Source organism: Venturia canescens, chromosome 7 (assembly GCF_019457755.1).
Source record: "Venturia canescens isolate UGA chromosome 7, ASM1945775v1, whole genome shotgun sequence".
Classification (NCBI taxonomy): Eukaryota; Metazoa; Arthropoda; class Insecta; order Hymenoptera; family Ichneumonidae; genus Venturia; species Venturia canescens.
In genome coordinates this window covers 4,252,681-4,272,751 of record NC_057427.1, presented here as the reverse complement: position 1 = coordinate 4,272,751, position 20,071 = coordinate 4,252,681, and the positions used below count along the sequence as shown (strand labels likewise).

Here is a 20,071-nt window from a genome sequence, read left to right as displayed (position 1 = left end):
ATTCAGAGCTTTTTTTTTTCGATTCACACACTTTTCGTTATCCTTTCTGAAACAGTTCTTTACGACGGTACAAGTGGCTGCGCCGAATCCTTTTCAGCACTGGCTTTTCTCATTTTATTGATTCTTCCATAGAATTACAGTCATTACGAACTCACATTTCGTCACAGACTTTTTTGCCCATAATAATGTCACAAAGAAGGTTTTCTCGCACAGGCACACGCAAAAATCGAACCCAAAATGCGAATACCTGTTCGGACAGCGATCATGACAAATCGACAGTCATGTAGAAAAAGTATTTATTATAAGTTCATGCAGGGAGATACAGATGTTATTCCTGACGTACGTTTTATTATGGAAGATAATTCTTAAATCCTTATTTGGTCACTGGCTCTAAGTTCGTCCAACCCTTGGCAGCATCGTCACGACATTCCTTCAATGCTTCGCAAATTCATTCGCAACTATTACAATTAATATTCATTCGGGATTCGAAGAAATGAATTTATTTACAAATAAGAATAAATCTTCATTTTTCATCGATTATAGGAGAGTTTATATTATAAATGAAAGTGTTGAAACTGCTTTCGAGTCATTGTAACGTAGTAGCAACATATTTAGGAGTCTTTCGTGTTAATCATCGAATAGATACCGTTCAGATCTCTACGATAAAACGAATAAATAGTCGTAAACGTTTTGGTCCAGAGTGTGATTACAGGTCCCTCATAGCTCACGATACAGCGGTTGGTCCATATTGTATAATCGTTATATATGTTTGTAACATAGATCCATTTTTGCTTCCAAACTAATGACGTTGAAATATTTGATTAAATCGTTTGATTGCTCGTTCGATAATTCACGGAATGATACATTTTGATTTTTACAATCGACTACGCATTTGAAAAAGGAAAATTAATAATTTCGTCCACAACGAGAACAGAGAAAAAAAATGGAACAATCAATGAACGATTGTTTTCAAAGAAATGATGTTTTCGTTGTTACTCGTAATGGGAAGTCGCAGCAATTTTCTAAAATTTCTCAAAATCTCAATCTCAACTACTAAATATTTATATGCTCGAGTAAAATTCTTGTCTAAGATAATTTAGCTACGATAAAATCTACCTGGTAGATTTGGCAATAACCGCATCAGTTGCACGTACAATGGTTCAAATTCAACTACTGGAATCATAACTTTTATAATATTTGTATTAAAGAACAACAGTCGCGTCGGTCAATAGTTAACTGTACATTTGAATGCCCCTTAATAAGTATTAGGATTGATATTTTTTTTAAATATTCATTTCTTTGGACCCAATTCGGCGTGCCGGACGAGTGTAAATAATCGATCGACCATACTTCTCCGAGATTTTTCTAACGAAGCGATCGCGATTGACTGGTAATTCTGAATAAATGACTAGATTCATGGTCCGTGACGAATTCACGTCGATATCGTTCATCTAAGAAACAAATGCGTTCACTTTTTGGAAAGCAACGTTCCCTATGGACGCTGCGCTCAACGTAGAAGAGTTTTTCACAATTTGCCTAAGAGAATATCTCTCTACGAACTCTAATTTTCCTCCCCCCTTGGCTATCCAACGATAATAATAATAATATTAATAATTTGTAAATATTTGATGAAGTAAAAAAAAGCCAGGGCACTCTGCACAGGGGAAAGGGAATAAATCAAGTTGGACGGGAGAAAAAACGTGGACGAAAAGTATCCGATTAATGTTTAACGAAGTGGAGAGCTCTTTGCGGGGCCGTTTTCAAGCCTCCCGTGTGTGGTTCTTTCTCCGCTTTCGTTACCCCTCGAATCCTCCCCGCTCTCCTCCATCCGGTCTCTCGAGCTCGGCGTAATTATTCTCTTTTCCTTCGCCGTTCTAGTCATGCAGATCCCGGATGAAGAATTTTTTCATTTGATTTGAAATATTGAGGCATAGAGCAGGTCCGACTTGCCCGACGTTTTCATCGAGGAACTCCGTATCGAGAGAGCGTCCGTGCGTGTTTTACATTTCCTCTCTCAGAGGTAATTAGGCCTCGCGGTGCAGCAGAGAAAACTAAATCCATCCCCGAAGTAAGACGGCGTCGCTGGTCTGCCCTCCCAACGACTACCTTTCTTCGATCCATTGTTCTTCGAGCTCCCAATCGCCACGTCCTGCAGCGCCACTGAACGCTCTGCAAAAAAAAATGAATTCAACGTTTTTAGGATGAATAACAAGAACATTATTTCATAAACGAAGCACGTGCGTATCGTTAACTAACCGGAGAGGAGAACAAACTCTAACGTAGCTGTTCAATTTTCGTGGCAATTTATGAATGGAAATGGCGAAAAAAAATGTTTGATAAAAGCATTTTTTTTTTAAAGCCAATGTTACCTCTGCGGTTTCTACTGAACAAATGACAAATTTAGTCACCCCGTAAAACAGTTACGATCAGTAAAGATTGTCGATAAACTGTTTAGGGCGTTTGTGTGCTTTTACTACGAATTGATGATTATATTCGACGATATAAACGTTCGTTCGGTACACACGACATATGGCCGATAACGATTTCGTAAACGTTATTAAATTTCGTATTTATACTTCTGGCAGATAACTTTTTCATGGCCCTCCAGTATTTTTAATGACCCTCGTAAATAAATTTGTAGTTATATTCAACAGAAATTTCACTATGGTTCTTTTGTTTTGGAAGCAAAACGCGATCGCCACAGAACATTAGGTCGAAATCAAAGGAAAAAAGAACGGAAAGCCTCACTCGTTATAAAATTGATTCGTGAAAATAAACCACGTTATAGTCTCGGTGGTTCGAAGCTTTCTTCTACAAGCTTTCAACATTTCATCTCACTAATGCGTTTCGGAACTGCCATCAACCGAAGGCAAGTGTCTTCGGTCATGGTTTTATAACCCTTAAACCTTAATTTACTGAAGTTTAATTAATTAATTATTTGACAATAATAAATATTGTATTATATTAATATAATATAATAATTAAAATTATTTGATTAATCAAAATAATAAATAAAATAATTAAATCTTAAAGCTTAATATAACCCTAAACCCTTAAAGCTTAACCCTTAAACATGGTTTAAGGGTGTTTTTTTTAAATGCAACTGATATCGTAAAACTGAAGTTCGGAAAACTTGTCTTGAAACTTCTTGCAGACAGCACGGGGCTCTAGTATGCCGGGTATAAAACCGTGTATTTTGCTAATCGAGCTCAAATGGAATTACTCGAGCACTAAACGTTGGGAATTGAAAGAAAAAGTAAATCCATCAACTTTATTGCTGGATGATACGTTGATCATCCGCTTTCGTGTTGTAACGTGAGCGCAGCTCGAGAATATATTGCGGTAAATATCGTTTTTGTTTGAAGCGAAAATTCCATGCACACACCGTGGGGAACCTCGCCATCGATCGCTATCCGCGAAAACTTTGCTTACCAAACGATAACAAGTCGAAAAGTTTCTTTAACCATTATTATTCACGGTGAGTGTTCGATTATGATATATTTTAACGGCTTCGTGGAGTTTTACGAGCGCCGTTACAACGGTCATCCGGGCATGAGGAAAAACTTACGTGTGTAGAATCGACCGAGTAGCAAATCTCCTAGGCAAAGTTCTGTGTAAAACGAGTGTTTGGTACGAAACAGAAAACCGTCGCGAAGTTTTTAAGGAGGATGGATCGCGACGATACAATGTTGCCATGCTACGCCATGTTAAAAATATTAAGAATTTCAAAATGATAAGAATTTTATAAAATTTGGGGTAAATGTATTCTTTAAAAATACATAAGACAATATAAATTTTCTTAGATTTTTCTACCGCATAGCTCTCGAGTAATTGAACACAAAAGTTCACGTGCATAAGCATAGAGTTAACATATATACAGTTATACATCTCGTGCATAAGAAGTTGCATTTAACGCTCAATTATTCGATAACCATGTGGTAAGAAAATTTGAAAAAAATTGTATTCGTATACTTGACGCGAAAGAATGTTATCGCCAAATTTTATCAAATTCTGATTAGTTTGATTTCGTGATCCACCCTCCTACTTAACCAATACTAAAATTTAGCGTTGAAAGTATAAAATTTAAAGAATGGAAAAAAAATTTTTTTTAATGGTATATTTTTGGTTTGAACCGGCGTTGACAGCGAGTTTTTATTCCAGCGACTCGATTAAATTTGTATTTAGTAGGGAAAGCGTATGTTTTCACCAGGACGTAGCCGTTTTTTGACAACTTCTTTATTCTTCTTTTATAAAAAACGTTCTACTGAGAAATCCACGAAAATTGGGATATTTTTATCTCCAAATGGTCGGCATTTTTTTGTCCAAACAATATTTTGAAAATCCCCTGCGTCATGCGATAGCTAATAGCATATATTTCAAGAATCTTTTTGCACTTTTGTCCTGAGATGTTCCATTTTTGAGATTCGCTGTCAACGTTGATTCGAGGGGCGCCATTTTCGACACACCCTTGTACAAAAAAATACGACGAAAAAATTGTATTTTCCAGTATTTCTGAGCATGTAAAAAATGTGTACAAGGTTTTATTTAAATCCATCCGACCAATTTTTATTTACTTATAAAATAAACGTTTACACTGTTCGTAGTCCTTAACGCGGATATCCCATGAATTAACGGCTATTAGGAGATTGGGTAGGAAAATTCGAAGAGGGAAGGAAAATGACAAGGAAAATCGATGTGTCCGATGAGATTGGGAGCGAGCCAAATGAATAATGATGTGAGAAAACGTGGGCAAAGTATACGTACCCGTATCGGCTTCGGATTGAGGCATAAATTCTTGCAGCTCGACGATAAGAGCGCTTATTTCTGCAGAGTCCTTTTTTATGCTGCATAATTCTTCCTCGTTGAAGTCCGGGGTTATCTGTTTGCACAATAGGATCTGAGAGATTACGTTTCCGATATTGGACGGTCCGGATTTGCTCGCTGCGAGAAAAATTCGTGTTCGTTCATTAAGCCGTATCGATCGGAGTGCACGGCGTTATGGATTTTGAAATTTACAAAACTCGAGAGAGCAGGACGTTCAATCGGAGCTTTAAAATCATCCGATTAGCCAGCACGAACCGTTCGAATAATTATTTTTATACTCATTTTTATTACGAATATTAAATTCGCTTCGATTATTTTTTCGTACCGTTGATAGCTCTTTTCATTACCGTAATAGCCGGACATGTCCATAGGCACGATACGAACGAGTTTCTTGCATTTGTATAATTCTCGAAGAAAGAGCTGAGCTACGAAGAACAATAGGACCAAGTTAGGACTGTCCGCCGGTATGCCGGATTCCACAGCACTGTAAATAAACGAAACAAACCATCAGCACCAGAGGGTAAAATGTAATTGTACAAAATAATCATAATTATTGAGAGAAAGAGAGAGATAAATGAGAAGAAAAAGTATTTACAGAGACGAAATGCAATTGTCGACGAAACCGAGGACTCGTGAACAGCCGAGTCCTCGTATACTTCATTCGTTTAAGCTCTATATATCCCGTGAAAAAAATGGCTTTCCCTAATTAGGAAGAGCATTAAAACTGTCTCATCCTGGAAGCTGGAGACAACCAAGAGACCGCGTAATAACAAGTCCTTTCACGGCCGACTGTCTCTTTGTGTGGGAAAAACGAGTGTCGTTTCGCGGGCTCCGTACAATTTAAACGGCTCGGTGAGCAGTACTTAGCGCGACTTGCTCCACGGAGCGCGTTGTCTCATTTGTAACGGGGCTGTTTCGGATTTTACTTGACTCCAACCTGATTTTATCGAGATATTGGAAATCGACGAATTTTGAGATCTCATCGCTCGAATCGTTTCTCCAAAAACGTTCGTGAGTGCAACAACGAAATGTGAAAATATTGGAACCGGCTGAGCAGACTACGAAAGCTCTCTAGAAGCGAGTCTGTTAAAAATATCGTAAGGAAATGTCGCATGAAGAACAATAAATTTTTTTTATTTTACACGAACAAGTTGAATGTTATTTGTTAATCACTATTTTTCATGTCTTGTTTCCAGAATTTTCACTTCTTCTCCCTCGTTGTTCATTCGTTTCCATAAATTCCGAAATCTCCACTCCAAAAGTTTGACACAAACGAAAATACATCTACGCCCTTCTTCTTCTTCTGAATAGACAACAACTCTGTATCGACCGTAACGATAATTTTCTACTTCAGAAAGCATAATATATGAAATATGTTCAGTAGGCGAGAATAATATAAAAAGTTATATATCTTAAGACGTTTTATTTTTGTTTAGGTTGATGACGAAGTTTATTCATTGGTAGTCATTTCTTTTCATTGATGTATTACCAAAACCTACGAAATAAAGCCACACAAGAAAAAACAAACATATATTATGCATTTCATCATCAAATATCAATCAAAATAATCAGAATTTGATAAAATTTGGTGATAACATTATTTCGCATCAAGTATACAAATAAAATTTTTTTCAAATTTTTTTACCCCACTAGGGTGACCGCGCGCGCTTGTCTTTAATTGTTTTAACACTTTTTAAATAAAAATATTACTCAGGACTATTGTCTCGAACAGTTCATTGCAAAAATCACGGTACCTACGGTCGAATAGTAATTGCGTAAGATCACTCTTGCCGAATGACTCCATCACTTCACTCTTATGTCGCTAAATAGATTTATCTGACACGATCGCGATCGAATGTGTTGCAATTGTTTCCTCCTTTTTTCTACGATCTGAAATACGCACATGAACGAACTCCGAGCACAACATCGACAACCAATCAAAGTACGTCTGTAGCAGCTTCGAAAATAACTCGCACCTCGAGATTTCGTGACAGCTCTTCTTTTATGAAAGGATTGTTATCGAACAATTGAGCGTTAAATGTAAACTCTATGCTTATACACGTGAACTTTAGTATTCGATAACTCGAGAGCTATGCGGTAGAAAAATCTAAAAAAATTTATATTGTCTTATGTATTTTTAAAGAATACATTTACCCCAAATTTTATAAAATTTTTATCAGTTTGAAATTCTTAATATTTTCAACATGCTTTAGCATGGCAACGTTGTATCGTCGCGATCCACCCTCCTTAAGATGATACATAAAGTGACGGTGCTGTTACTTATCACGAATATTGGAGTAAAATTTTGAAATCGTTACTGACTTGGGTCGCCCAATTAATTAAAACGACAGAATAAAAATGAAGTGTCATCATCGAATCGATTCTTGTCTGGCTATTTCCATCTTATGAACTTTCATCACGCTCTGACAATCTTTGGTTCCGCATCTTAGAATTAACAGATTTTAATAAATTTGTCAAAATTTATCAACTATCGATCGATCATATCGATATCCTTCGTGGTACGGGTTTTATTTATGCAAACAAATAAAACATTTCTCATCACTCCATCATCCCTGGAATTCTTATACTACAAATTATCAATAAAATTATCGTATCCATTTACTTTCTTTCTTCACGATCTTGGTTTTTTATTTCCAAAATATTGGTCGAGGTACGATCACGTTTCTAAAAGAGTCGAAAAATTGCGAAAATTTAAGGATATATTGCACAGGCGATACAATGTTGCCATGCTAAACCATGCTAAAAACATAAAAAAATTCAAAATGATCAGAATTTTATAAAATTTGGTGAACATATTCTATAGTGCCAAATTTGACAATACAAATTTTTTAAGATTTTTCTTCTGTACAGTTATCGAGTAATTGATCACTAAAGTTCACGTGTATAAGCATAGAGTTTCCATATATATAGGTATACATTCCGGGCATAAGAAATCTGCTTTAATGCGTAATTACTTGATAACTAAACAGAAGAAAATATTGAAAAAATTTGTGTTTTCGCACTTGATGTTGAAGAACATTATCACCAAATTTGATCAATTTCTAATTATTTCGACTTTTGTATCATTCACCCTTAAATGATTCTGCACAACTGTTCTCGAGCGACGACACTCGCGTTGCGACTCCGCGCAGTAGAATGAAAGAGTAAATGAGAAAGAGCAAAAGTTAGCGAATTAAACGAAACGATTTTTTAGCCAAATATACGATTTGCCATTGAGCTCTGGCCTGCCCTATCCGCACGAGTGCACACACGCGGTTTATACCTTTGGGAATGGACATCGGTGCAAATGGAAATTGTGCATACATGCGCGTGAACACGATCGCTGGAACGTTCGAATAAGCTGAATAGGACACGCTGCATGGGGCGAGCAGGGCTGCTGTTCGTGACGTCAGCATTGCGCGAGGGCAACCTTGACTCGAAAACTTGGATGCCAATTACCTGCACATATTCATGCTTAATACGAGCGCGTGTCTAAGGACATGTGCTTATCCCTGTGACACGTGATTAAGGGCAAATCCTTATTCTTTCATCTCCGAGTGCTAGCGTTTATGAGCCACTGGGACTGAGCTTTTCCGAGCCCGCTCTCATCTGTGCTTGTATTTTTTCTCTCTCTCTCTCGTCTTCTTCATTTTCTAGCCGCAACAGAGTCGCACCGAACGTTTTTTCCTTATCTCTGTAGACGACGAGGTCCCTCGATCTCCCCTTCGACGTCGATTAATTTTGACAACTTCATTCGTCACCGGAAGAATTCGTAAGAATACGCGCCTTGCGGCGTGTTTTGCAGAACCGATCGGAACCGAGGGAATCGGCAAGTCCGGCTGAAACTGCTGATTCGTGTTCTTGAGTTCGCGACGACGTTTGAAAGTCGATTTCCAATATCCATGTGCAGCGGTATTTGTTGTCGCGCTTATCGGCCTTCGCCAGAATCCGTAGGTTGGACGGTGCGGTGAATTTTTTTCATTTTTCCAAGACGCCGATGCGCGGATGAAAATCGATGTCGAGTGACAAAAGGTTTTCGACAAATGGTTTCTCTCCGTTTCGCAGCGCTCGATTCTGGACGTGGCGTTCGAGGCAGAGTGTAACACAAAAAGTCTCTTATTTGTTGGAGGTTTTTTTGCTTCCTCCGGTCGAGTTCAGGATGCGCGATGCAGCGCAGGGAGCGGGAGAAACGCGAAACAATACCGGTACGGCTGCGTCGCCTTTCCTGTTTTTTTCCTCCATTCCCTCGCTTAATCTTTTTGTCAAACAGCCGGAGAGCGAAAGTGTTTTTCAGCGGGGCGCAAAACTGCGAGGCGCTTTTTCAGTGACCTATAGCCTCGAGCATTGTATCCCGAGGCTGACCCCCGTTACGTACTGATTCAGAACTTTCGACTCTTTGTACACGCTTCTATTTGTGCGTGTGTGCGCGCGCACTGCAATTGAGCCAAAGCGGAGAATGTTTGCCGCCACCGTTCGCCATTGTGTCGAATTTAAACAATATCCGCTCCTCCCTTTTCCTTCTTTTTTTCCTCCTCGTTTCAACTTTTCCTTCGCACTTTTCATTTGATTTAGCGAGCCATTAAAGAACAATGATTCGTTACCTTGCGCAGCTCGGTCGAGATAACCGCAGCTTCGACGTTCCTCACCAAAAAAATGGCGTCATTGAATTTTCCTGTTTCATAAATATCTCGAATTCTCTGCCATCCGAACGAAATCGTCGAGGCGAGGACTGTCAGGGGAATCTGAATACTAATTCATCTTTCCCGTAACATTCCGACAGCCCCTCCGCCTTATCGACAGAATCTTATTCCAAGATCCCCAACGTCACGGACCGATGCCTTGTTTCTCTTGCTTCCGGTAGTTCGACTGTCTTATCACTTTTTTCCCCTCGTGTAATCGTCGTACGACTTTATGCTTCCTGCTAAAATCGACCGTTCCGACAAGCAATTATCGATGGTTAGGTTATGATGCTCTCACATCGAAATGAAGCGCAACGAATTTCACTTTCCGCTGCTTACAAACACCACTTTGACTAGCCTTAGAGCCTAACTTGTGACGAACAGGGACGCGCGCACCCCTACCCCCTCCTGCCAGAGTTGGGGAGAGGGAAGTGGGACCACCGGCGGGCGAGCGCTTCGCGATTGTTATCACGGTAGAGGGGGGGTTGAAGGGTCCGAGACGCGAACAGCGACGCAGAAGCGAGTAAACAACTTTCAACGTGAAATAATATCAACGCAAGTTCGGCTAAATCAAAATTTATTCTTATCGGTTATCAACCAAAAGTGAGCGACCAATAATTGAGTGAATAATTCATTGTTTTTCGAACAGAGTCGATTCGCATTGTGCATTTATTTGGCTAAAAAAATTCAAGTTTCAGTACAAACAATAATTGGTTGCTTCGTCAAACATTAAAACACCTCGGAAAGTGCGAGTTCTCTCTAAATAAATTGATTTTTATAAGTGAACAAGCCAATTCGTCGATTTTTGCTCGTGTTTTATTGTCAAATATCTCGAATGGGAGGAAATCTAGCGTGGCTTGCTGGAAGGGGCGATCATACACCGAGTTTCCCTCGTGTCCATTTACACTACCTAATTATTCTAAGTGATACAAAACGTTTAGTGATTTTTTTTATCATCGTCTCGTAAATTCGAAGCGCCAGCTCTCGTAAAGTGCACTTTGCCATGCTATCGCCCTGTGGCTCACACATATATTTCGAAATTCAATATAGTATCGGGGAATACGCAAGATGAAAACGAATATCCCCGGCCTCTCTTTCGCAGTGGTTCTTTATTTTTTTCCTTCTTTTCCTTTTCACCCTCGGGGGCACTCGACGTCGAGATGGGAAAAGCGTGTCTAACGTACGAAAATACGATTCCCTTTTTTGCGGAGGTACGAAAATCCTCTACAATTTTTTCATTCCAATCAACGCTTCGAAATCATTTATGAAACTTTTATTTAACTTTATTTTTTTTATTCAACAACGGCGCCGATGTTGTCACTCTTAAATGTCAAATTTGATTATTTCGCCTGAACAGTGATCGTCGAATTGTTCGAATTTCGGCAGTGCGAAATGGAATTCACTGGAAACGTTCGTTCGCGTTCATTTTATCAAGCACACGGTAAGACATTCAAGAGCCAACAAGCCATTTTCATTTTCCTAGTGTTTCGATTGAATAAACGGGGATTACGAATGCGTGCGCGCGAGTAATTTGTGTACCTCGTTGAGTTTGAATACACACCACCTCGATTGGGCCAATCACTGTTGCAATCGATTGATCCAACAGCAGGAGTGACGCGGAGCTGTGTAAACATGCGAAATACGCGGAAAACGTAGTCAACAGACCAAAAAGGTAATACAACCGCCTCAAGCAGCTCGCTTCCACTGAAATGACAATGAGTTTCTTCGGTCACGAGCAAACAGAAAATTTTAAGGCCTTTTTTCTCGGCATGGAGAAATTTCGTGTCGACTCGACGAAAAGTATGTGACGACGGGGCGGGGTAGCAAAATATTTATTTTTCGCTTCAGTTTTACATCATTTTTCGCGGTTTGTTTAAACCTTCATTAATTCGAAATCAATTCTGAGCATCTCCGTAAAAACAATTATTATTTCGCTTCGATTTAAAACTCCCCTTTCATCTCGGTCCCGTGATATTTCAATAATAAAAAGGCGATTTGATCAATTTTTCACTTCCAATTTTATCGTCCCGTGCCGCTCTCCGTTTTCTCTCTTTTCCCTCCGACTCGCTTTGAGTGTCTTTTTTATTCCTGTGCATACGCGCGTACCCGCGATCGCGTACGGCCCTGAGAACAGTTTGTTTAGCAGCGTCGCCGAATTGAGCGTAAAGTGAGTTTGTGAAAATAGAAAATGAGAGAAAATTGATCGCAGTAATAAATAACGCTTCTCGAATCACGGAGCAAAATGTTTTACGGAGTTTTAACGTATTCCGAAGCTCGGAGGAGCCCTTAATTAATGGAGTTAGCCAGCGGTCTCGAAAGCTCGCTTCGTGTCGTAGAATCACGTTGGAACATATAGACGCAGCGGATCCAAGGGAGAGACGGGTAGCCATAGACCGTGATCGGAGCATGCCAAAGTCACTGAAAGATCCAAGTACCTAAGTATGCTCGCTCGTGTACGGGGCATTACGCGCTAGTTCGTCCAATATTTGTTCCTCCGGTTTACCTCCTCGTGTACGACTCTCTACTGAGTTTCGCTCTCGTCACAGCGAGCCGAAACAGAATTGAGGTAGGTGAAAACCCCTTTGGGAGGATTCTTCCGATTTAAGGCCTCATACACACTCGTGATGGGCGGAAAAACGGAAAATTTAGCTCCTGAAAAAATTAATTTTTTGTTCGAACTGTCGCCATTTTGTTTAAGGAAGTTGAGGCATTAAAATGAAAATGATGTCATCGCTTTTAAACCGATTGCATCTTATTAAGTGTAAAAAAAAATCACTGGGTTTTCAGACAGTTTAGGAGCGTCGTTGCTCAGAAAAATCAATAACAATTTAATTGGCTCAAATGACATGTAACCTTATGGAAGAAAAACTGTAAAAAAAAAATAAAATAAAAATACTACAATGTATTTTGAACCTTTAAGAAACGACCATAACGATTCTATTCTATTCGTGTTATTTTTAATATTTAAAAAAAATTTCAAAAAAATCTCGACATTTTTATCGGCCGAAAAACGGCTGGGGTCCAATAGACCCCCCCGTGTGACTATTAAGGGTTAAGACACATTCAGTGATATCTCCGTTAAAAATGATGCCAAAAATATGAAATTTTTTGAGCAACACGCGAGCAAGGCTTGCTGAATAATGTCAATTTTTTCATGTCGCTGAAGTTTGCAACGTTGGAGTCCAACGAAATGTTCTAAAAAAACTCTCGAATAATTCCAGCAATCTCGAATTCGGTTCCCTACCGGATTCGCAATTTTTAATTTTTCAACCTACATTCCAATGATTCGTGAAATAAAAAATTGGTGAATAATGAATTAATTTTTCGTTCATTTCGTTGGACTCCAACGTTGCAAACTTCAGCGTCGTATTTTTTCAGATTTATTGAAACTGAGCTTTCACCAGTCTTTCGTCTTTTTCCCAACTCTTCTTTAAAGTGTATGCAGCATTGCCAAAGTGTAAGCTGGCCTAACTTTTGAAAGGTACAGGTCATAACTTTTGGGTAAAAAAATGACTGTACGGCCTCAACTTCCTTAAATCAACATTTTTACGAATCCTTCGTCCGGGCCGGATTAACAGTTTTTTATAGTTATCCTGCCCACCGCGACTGACGCTCGAAGAAGGTGCTACTGGAATAAACCTGGAGTTGGGCCATTTTGAGAAATTTTTTCACGTCAAAAATTGTACGAGCACATGTGTACTGATCAAAGTCGTTGACAGTTATTCGATAAACGTTGATTTCCTTGTCGAAAAAAAAATCAAGAAAATCGCCTTTTTTCTTCGCCCCCGCTGCAAGTGTACGAGGCCTCAAAATTCCAAGCAGGCAAGGCTCTCAATAAAAATGCTTTGCAAAACGTTTTTTTTACAATGTCGCTGAGGCTAAAATCCAAGCGACGCCTCGCGAGGGTCTGAAAGACGTTTTGCAGTTTGGAAAAAAGTTCGACTCGAGACTCGATCCTTCAAAATGGAAGGCCCCGTGCATTTCAACACACACGAGCCCCTGCTCGTGTGTGTTCTTTTTCGGTGGGATGGTACACGCGCGGGCTCTCGAGGGAGGGCGAGCGCAGGCCTCGAAAAAAGGCAGAAAAGAATTGATGATTCGCTCTGGGAGTCAGAAGGGTCAGTATCACATTTTCAGGAGCCGGCGGCCTGACGAACCGCAAATGTAACCGCGAGGAGAGCACGAGAAACTGTGAGGCTGCTCTTCGCCTGCGTGCGAACTAGGCGGGCTCATATTCTTTTGAAATATTCAAATTTTCATCAGTTTGAGCAAACGCTCACGATCCTGCTCTCTGTGTGCACGCTCCCAGCTCCGGACAATGCCGAAAGCTGCACTCCCTTCAGAACGCCTGGCCGGAGAATATTTAAGGGCCAAACGTGTGCCGGAACTCGGACGACTCAACTTCCCAACTCTGGGAACTCTCGTTTCGAAATTCCATGGAGAAATGTCTGAATTTCTCACGAGCACGGCTCGCCGCAGTTTTTCAACTTCAACTTTCGTCATTTCGCTTTATTTGCATTTTTTCCCCTAAAATTCGACTGTCATGATCGTTCTGTTGCGCCAATTGAGGCGTTAAATTAAGTTACCTCATTTCCAACTATCGATGATACTGTTTAAGACACCGTTATGATTCTCGTCTTGAATATAGAACAAAATCGAATACCTTCGCATTTGCGGGAGAACCGACTGCGATGCGCTCTTGCAAGCTTCGACACAGTTACGTCTGAGCTTGCGGACACGTTCACGTAGCTCTGGGCCATCTCGGGACTGTCCGATGTTGATGAGCAAGTCACGAAATTGGGCAACCTGACTGTTGATATCTTGAATCTGCTGTAAATTTACCAAACAGTTGAGTCAACGTGAGTTATTCGTTACTGCATTTGCTGAGGATACGAAACGTGCCGAAGCAAAGAGCTTAAATGTGTCTACTTTTTTCCTCTAGCCAAATATGTCATGATTTTAGTTTTACGCGATTTTTTTTACATTTTTATTTTGGCAATGACTGAAAAAATTCTACCAGCAATAACCAAAGGAATTTCAATTTTTTCGTTATTCGGTGCAAAGTCTGATGTCTCCGGTCTCGAAATCTTTGCGTTCGTTCGACAGGATGATATTAGGGGGAAAAATTGAACGAGAGTCGTGAGGGGTTTCGAAAAACGGTATTTTGGAACATTAAAGAAAACTTTGAATGTCAAACGTCAAAATGTTTCAAGCGAGTCTTTGCTCTTCCCAGCATCGTCCAATGCTACGAAAATTTCTTCGTCCCCGCGTCGAATTCTCGAAAAAGATTAAAGAGAAATTTCGTTTTTTAAAATTTCTACGAAATCGAAGAGTTCACACTTTTTGCCTGCTTATCGGGCATGACTCCTCGAACTACTGGAATAATAGAGGAAGACTGATGCATGTAGGTCAATAAAATATCGAGGATATGGGTCAAGGGAATATACAGCAACGGATTTGGTTTCATTACACTCGAAAAATCGTGTTTGCTCAGCCATCGATAATTCTAGAGTTAATTAAAGTTCAAAAATGTGTCAAAAAATATGGTAAGGTTTTTGGAATTTTCTAGAGCGATACGAGAACTGCTGAGTGAACGGAATTCGAACGTTTGAAATTTCAGCGTATCGCTCGGCATCTCTCGAATTCTCATGTCACAATAAACTGCGCTATTTTCAAATGGCTATATCGAATAGCAAACATTTTCAATCTCGGTTCTCAACTATTTTCACATTCATTTCTGAGATGGGAAATCAAATTGTTGTGCTCGATGGGAAGCAAATACTTTCTGTGTTGTGAGGGGCGACGACGAGTATTTATGGAACGCGAGTATTTCCATTCGGAGCCTTCTCAATAGTGCGTGAATAAATATTTTGAAAATTGCCAAAGCTCGAGGCTCATAAGCGGTGAGGAGGAATTCGTGCAAATATTTTTGGGAGCCTCTGAGTTGAGGATTTTTTGTAAGAGCATATTTTTTCTCAGTCGAAATTGATAATTTTGTAAAAAGTGTTTTTTCTTCCTTCGGAAAAAGTGTAGAATCGGTAGAGAGAAGGGAAAAAACTTTTTCTTTTGACGTTAGGAATTTATGGTTCTTATGTTGTACCAATACGATCGCACGATCCGATTTTTCGTCGTGGCATTTGCTCGTTGATGGAGTTGGCGATTGCGTCATTATCCGGGCGATATTTCACGGATGCGAACCGAGAGAGTTTCTCTCATCATGTCCAATTTTCGGTCATTAGTCACTGGTCATCGGAGAATGGAAAAAAAAAAGAGAGAGAGCAAAGAGTGTGGACGTCCTCCTCGAAGATTACCACGCGGAACTTTCCACATTGATTATCGCATTTGCACTCATCGGCGTTCTTTGTCACGTTGATCATCGAGGCACTCGACAAAAAAATATCTTGATCGTACGCTCGACGAGGGTCTCGATGAAAAATATTTATTTTCACGAATATTCCCAACAAAATGAAGGGATTTTTGGTTTTTTCATAAAAGCCGAACTACGCGATCCGAAATTGCAAGACTCGATTTTATTCTTTCCAATTTAACCCTCTCCACGAACGAAAAGCGGACGTTCGTCGAGGTATTCGCATCGATGAAACTCTCGCAATCAATTGTTATTCTCTCAGTAACGTGTTAACTCGTCGATAAAATGAAACTTTGCAACTGGAAAATGTTGACCAACAACTTTACTGTGTACGCTGGTGCCGAACTCGCGATATCACGTTACTATTGCGAGTGAGACGCGCTGCGTGAGCAATTCAAACGAATCTGCCTCGTCGTGTTTAAACTCTTTTAATCACGCTTGAATCTCAGTTGGCGTTATATCACTCGAGGTTCCCAATGGACACGAAGCTTTTCAACACCGCTCTTAGTCACTTTCCAAACTCGTTGTTTATTGACAGGAGCCCCCCGACAGATCGACGATATTCACAACTTTCATGGTTTATCGTTAATGACGTGAATTGACGAGTTTTTTTATTCATTCACTCAACAAAATCGACGTCAAAAATCGTCTCCCCCCCCCCCCCCCCCCGTTTAGTCCGACATTCGAAAATTCCTGTGCAAATTGATATGTTTCAGTTTTGAGGATAAAAATGTTTCATCATTCGAAAAATTGAATCAGAAACTTATTCGGCTGCTGGCAGCGACGATCGTGGAGAATTTTTAAAAATCTTCGTAATGTTGGTAATGCTTAAAAAATGTGGGAAATTTTGGAATCGATTGAGAGATCGAGGATGCAACTTTCCACTGAGACACGACATTCGTACACAGCGACTTTGAAGTAAATTTTAACGACAATAAAATTCTTGTTCAAGATATCGAAGGCGAAAATAACACCGGCGTATCGAAGTTTCAATACTTCCAGGGAGTTTATTCACGAATAACAGAACCGCACATATTCGGGAAAAAAAATGTATCGATAATACGGAATCGGATATCGAGCGAGGTACGCGCGGCGCGAGCTCTTCACCGCGACTGAGGTAAAAAGGAAAAGGCGCGCGATCCTTGTGCAAACTCGAACGGTGCTGTGCGGAGGATGGTGTGCGTGCTTCGCTCGCGGGTTTTTCCTCCTTTGCGCATCAGACCTCACGCGGTTGCCCTCTGTCGAGCCAGCCTCAAGACGCATGCGTTCCCCTATTGCTAAATTTTCCCTCAAGCAGCCTCTCTAATTGTGTCCATAGGTAAGTATGCGAAAATCCTCGGGAGTAAACAAAAGTTGGCCAAGTTCGTGTCACACGTTTTTTCTTCCGAAACCGTTGGCGACGAAAGGGAATAATTTGCACTTCGATTTCAATATTTGGTTGATTCCACTTCAACGAATGTTTCCGAGTATAAAACGGATTAGGAAGCGATTGAGGCTTGATCCATAAACCATTTCGTCCGAGTGCTACATACAGGTGATTATTTCGGTCGTCAAAAGCATTTCTCATCTTGGGTTACGTATGAGGCGCCCCATTCGAGCTACCGGAGGCAATATAAAAGTGTCCGTAACTCGGAGGTTAAAAAAACGAGGAAACAGTTTTTTATCGAGTCAGTACCACTCCGAAGATGTTCTACACAACACTGAAATTTATGTCCGATAAAAACACTGCGCATGAAGCAGCTCCTTGGAACGTGAGCGTACGAGAGGGAGGGGAAAGGAGTGGGAGAACCGCCGTTGGATAAAATGGAATTTTTCTTTATTTTTAACAATTTTTTTAAGAGATTTGCCAAAGTTTTTGTTCCCCGGGTTCACAAGTAGTCCTCTGAGAATGGGACATTATCATTCGAGCCCAAAAAGTATGCATATTGTTTCTAATAAATCTTCGTAGCGTATATATACGCGAACGGTCACATATGCGAATACGTTTGAATGCATATTTCATAGTGCACAGGGAGCGAGTATTCCCTCGCGCTGAGATTACGGCTTGTTTTTATTTTCCGTTGAAGAGCGAGGCAAATATGGGGAAGGCAACTCGACCGAAAGTCCCGAATTTATCAAATCTCGTATAATAAAATATCTCCAGCAGCAACAGCTTGTCTCCCGTTCCGTGTATGCTGAACTCACATATCTGCCTGCATCCCTTATTTGTTCCATTATTATACGAACTGTGTGTTCTCGGAAAAATGATGTTCCATGAGAGCGGGAGTCAGGAAAGTGGGACAGTACGATTTTACTGTTTTTTGATGAGGCTTTTCCCTCGACTTCCACCAATACTACGGTTGACTTTTGTTCTTTAACATTTTCTCTCGTGTTTGCTCGTTTGTACTACACAGTTTTTACTATCGATATTTTTCGTTCTATTTACTTCTGAGCTTTTTTTTTTTTGTTTTTACAAATGATTCGTAAACTTTTGTTTCGGGTAGAACTAACGACGAACTAATGAAGGTGAACGATAACATTCTTCAATCATTCTATTGCAACACAAATTGATACTAAAACCTAAAACTACTGGGAACTCACAAGTGTCAGCCTGACCTCTGGTGGCCAAATTCAATCGCTCAAAACCAGTCGCTGTCCAAATCAACACTAGCGCACGCAGTGGCCAATTTCGGCGTTAAAGGATGCTGTTTTAGTTCAGTTGTTCATTGGCGCTGCAGTCGCGCACATAGCGAATAACTATGTATATCGAAAATGGACGCTCATACCCAGTCAATTTGCTACAGGCCTCCGTGACGTTTCCCAATAATTGTAAGTTGACGGTCGTTGACGAATAGAAAAGTCGAATATTTACTGAGACTCGCGCGTCAATTTTACTCACCACGTGTGCGTCAACGTAGTAATAATTGAAGCGAATATTGTTCGGCTAAAAAATGAGAAAACCTTTGAAAATAAACGAAACTATGATGAGCTTGATTCGCGTGAGGTCGTGCCACTTCGAAATCATTTCTCCTGTCGTGTCTCGAGCCTATTTCTGATTCTCGACAGCTTCTTACCAGAGACTTAAATTCGTGAGGCTTCGTTGCGTTACGTTTGAGAAAGAGAAAGTGATAATGGGCACGCAATCGTAAAACAGGGAGATTGAGATAGGAGAAAAGCGAGATGAAGCGACATGCAGGGACGGGGGAAAAATTAAGTATTCATCGTGGAGCAAGGGGCTGACTGGTCGAATGTGCCAAACGATTCTCGAGTCTCTTATCCTGCTCCGTCATCAGAATAGTGTCAGCTGTACGCGTATACCCCGCACCTCGTGTTTGACTACGAACGCGCGCGGCGATCCTTGTTGGCTCGAGCTCAAGATTCATTTCTGCATGGGAAGGTATGAGCTTACGAAATCCGGGCCGTTTACGGTTCAGTGGAGAGCTTGCATCGAGATGAATCCCGTGAAACGTCAAATTTCCGATGGAAAGTTCATTGTGACAGTGATCGTTGATTGTTTAGTTATTGATGCGATTCGCAGAGTTGACAAAATTATTCGCTTTCCGGAGACTTGCAAAGAAAACTTAACGAGTTCCCTCTCCTCATTTCCATGAGGCTCGGAGCCTTCCGGAAAATAAAAACAAAGCGCAGCCTCAACGATTCCTTTGAACTTTCACCTTTCGCTTGTTGTAACAACATTTTTAGTCCCCCAATCGCCAATCTCGCCACCAGCACTACTCGCTTGACTCGCGAGTACTTTAGACAACTCCCTTAACGACACCGTACAAAATCACTTTCTCAAACAAACCTCCGTCCCCGCGCCCCCTCTGTAATGCCATCTCGAGCGAGATCCAGTTACATGCTGCCTCAGACCTTCGAATATTTCGTCCCAAATACAAAACTCCCTTAACGTATCAATCATTTATTGCTGGAAACGGAACCGCGCTGACGAAGGGATCTCCCTAACACCGGACCATTTCCCACGTCATCGAGACACGAGTTCGACTACAAAACCGCGTCTTCCCCCTCACAGAGGGCTCTCGGACTTTCGCTGATCTGTCGATACGAGCCATGGGATCAAAATGGCGAAAAAAAACTTGGTGAATTTAGAAAAATAACGAAGAATAAAATTTAGCACTTTTTTAGTATATTCGTAATTCGAAATTATCGTTTTTTATTCGATCGACGAAAAATTGTTGAATATGTTCGGACAAGTTCGGTCAGA

General features: G+C 40.5%; 1 protein-coding gene across 2 annotated transcripts; it reads right to left on the bottom strand.

Annotated features, from left to right (window-relative positions):
• Nucleotides 1-87: 87 nt before the first annotated feature.
• On the bottom strand, nt 88-16,525 carry LOC122414154 (uncharacterized). Of its 2 annotated transcripts, none has more exons than XM_043425074.1 (5): nt 15,604-16,525; nt 14,167-14,333; nt 5,172-5,308; nt 4,765-4,941; nt 88-2,169 (listed from the first exon to the last, which is right to left on the bottom strand). In XM_043425074.1, exons 1-5 carry the CDS (start codon nt 15,670-15,672, stop codon nt 2,015-2,017), a joined length of 705 nt encoding a protein of 234 aa, XP_043281009.1. In that variant the 5' UTR covers nt 15,673-16,525; the 3' UTR covers nt 88-2,014. The 2 variants fall into 2 exon arrangements, with proteins under 2 accessions (XP_043281009.1, XP_043281010.1); XM_043425075.1 differs by having other exon boundaries at nt 14,167-14,330.
• Between the last annotated feature and the right edge of the window lie 3,546 nt (nt 16,526-20,071).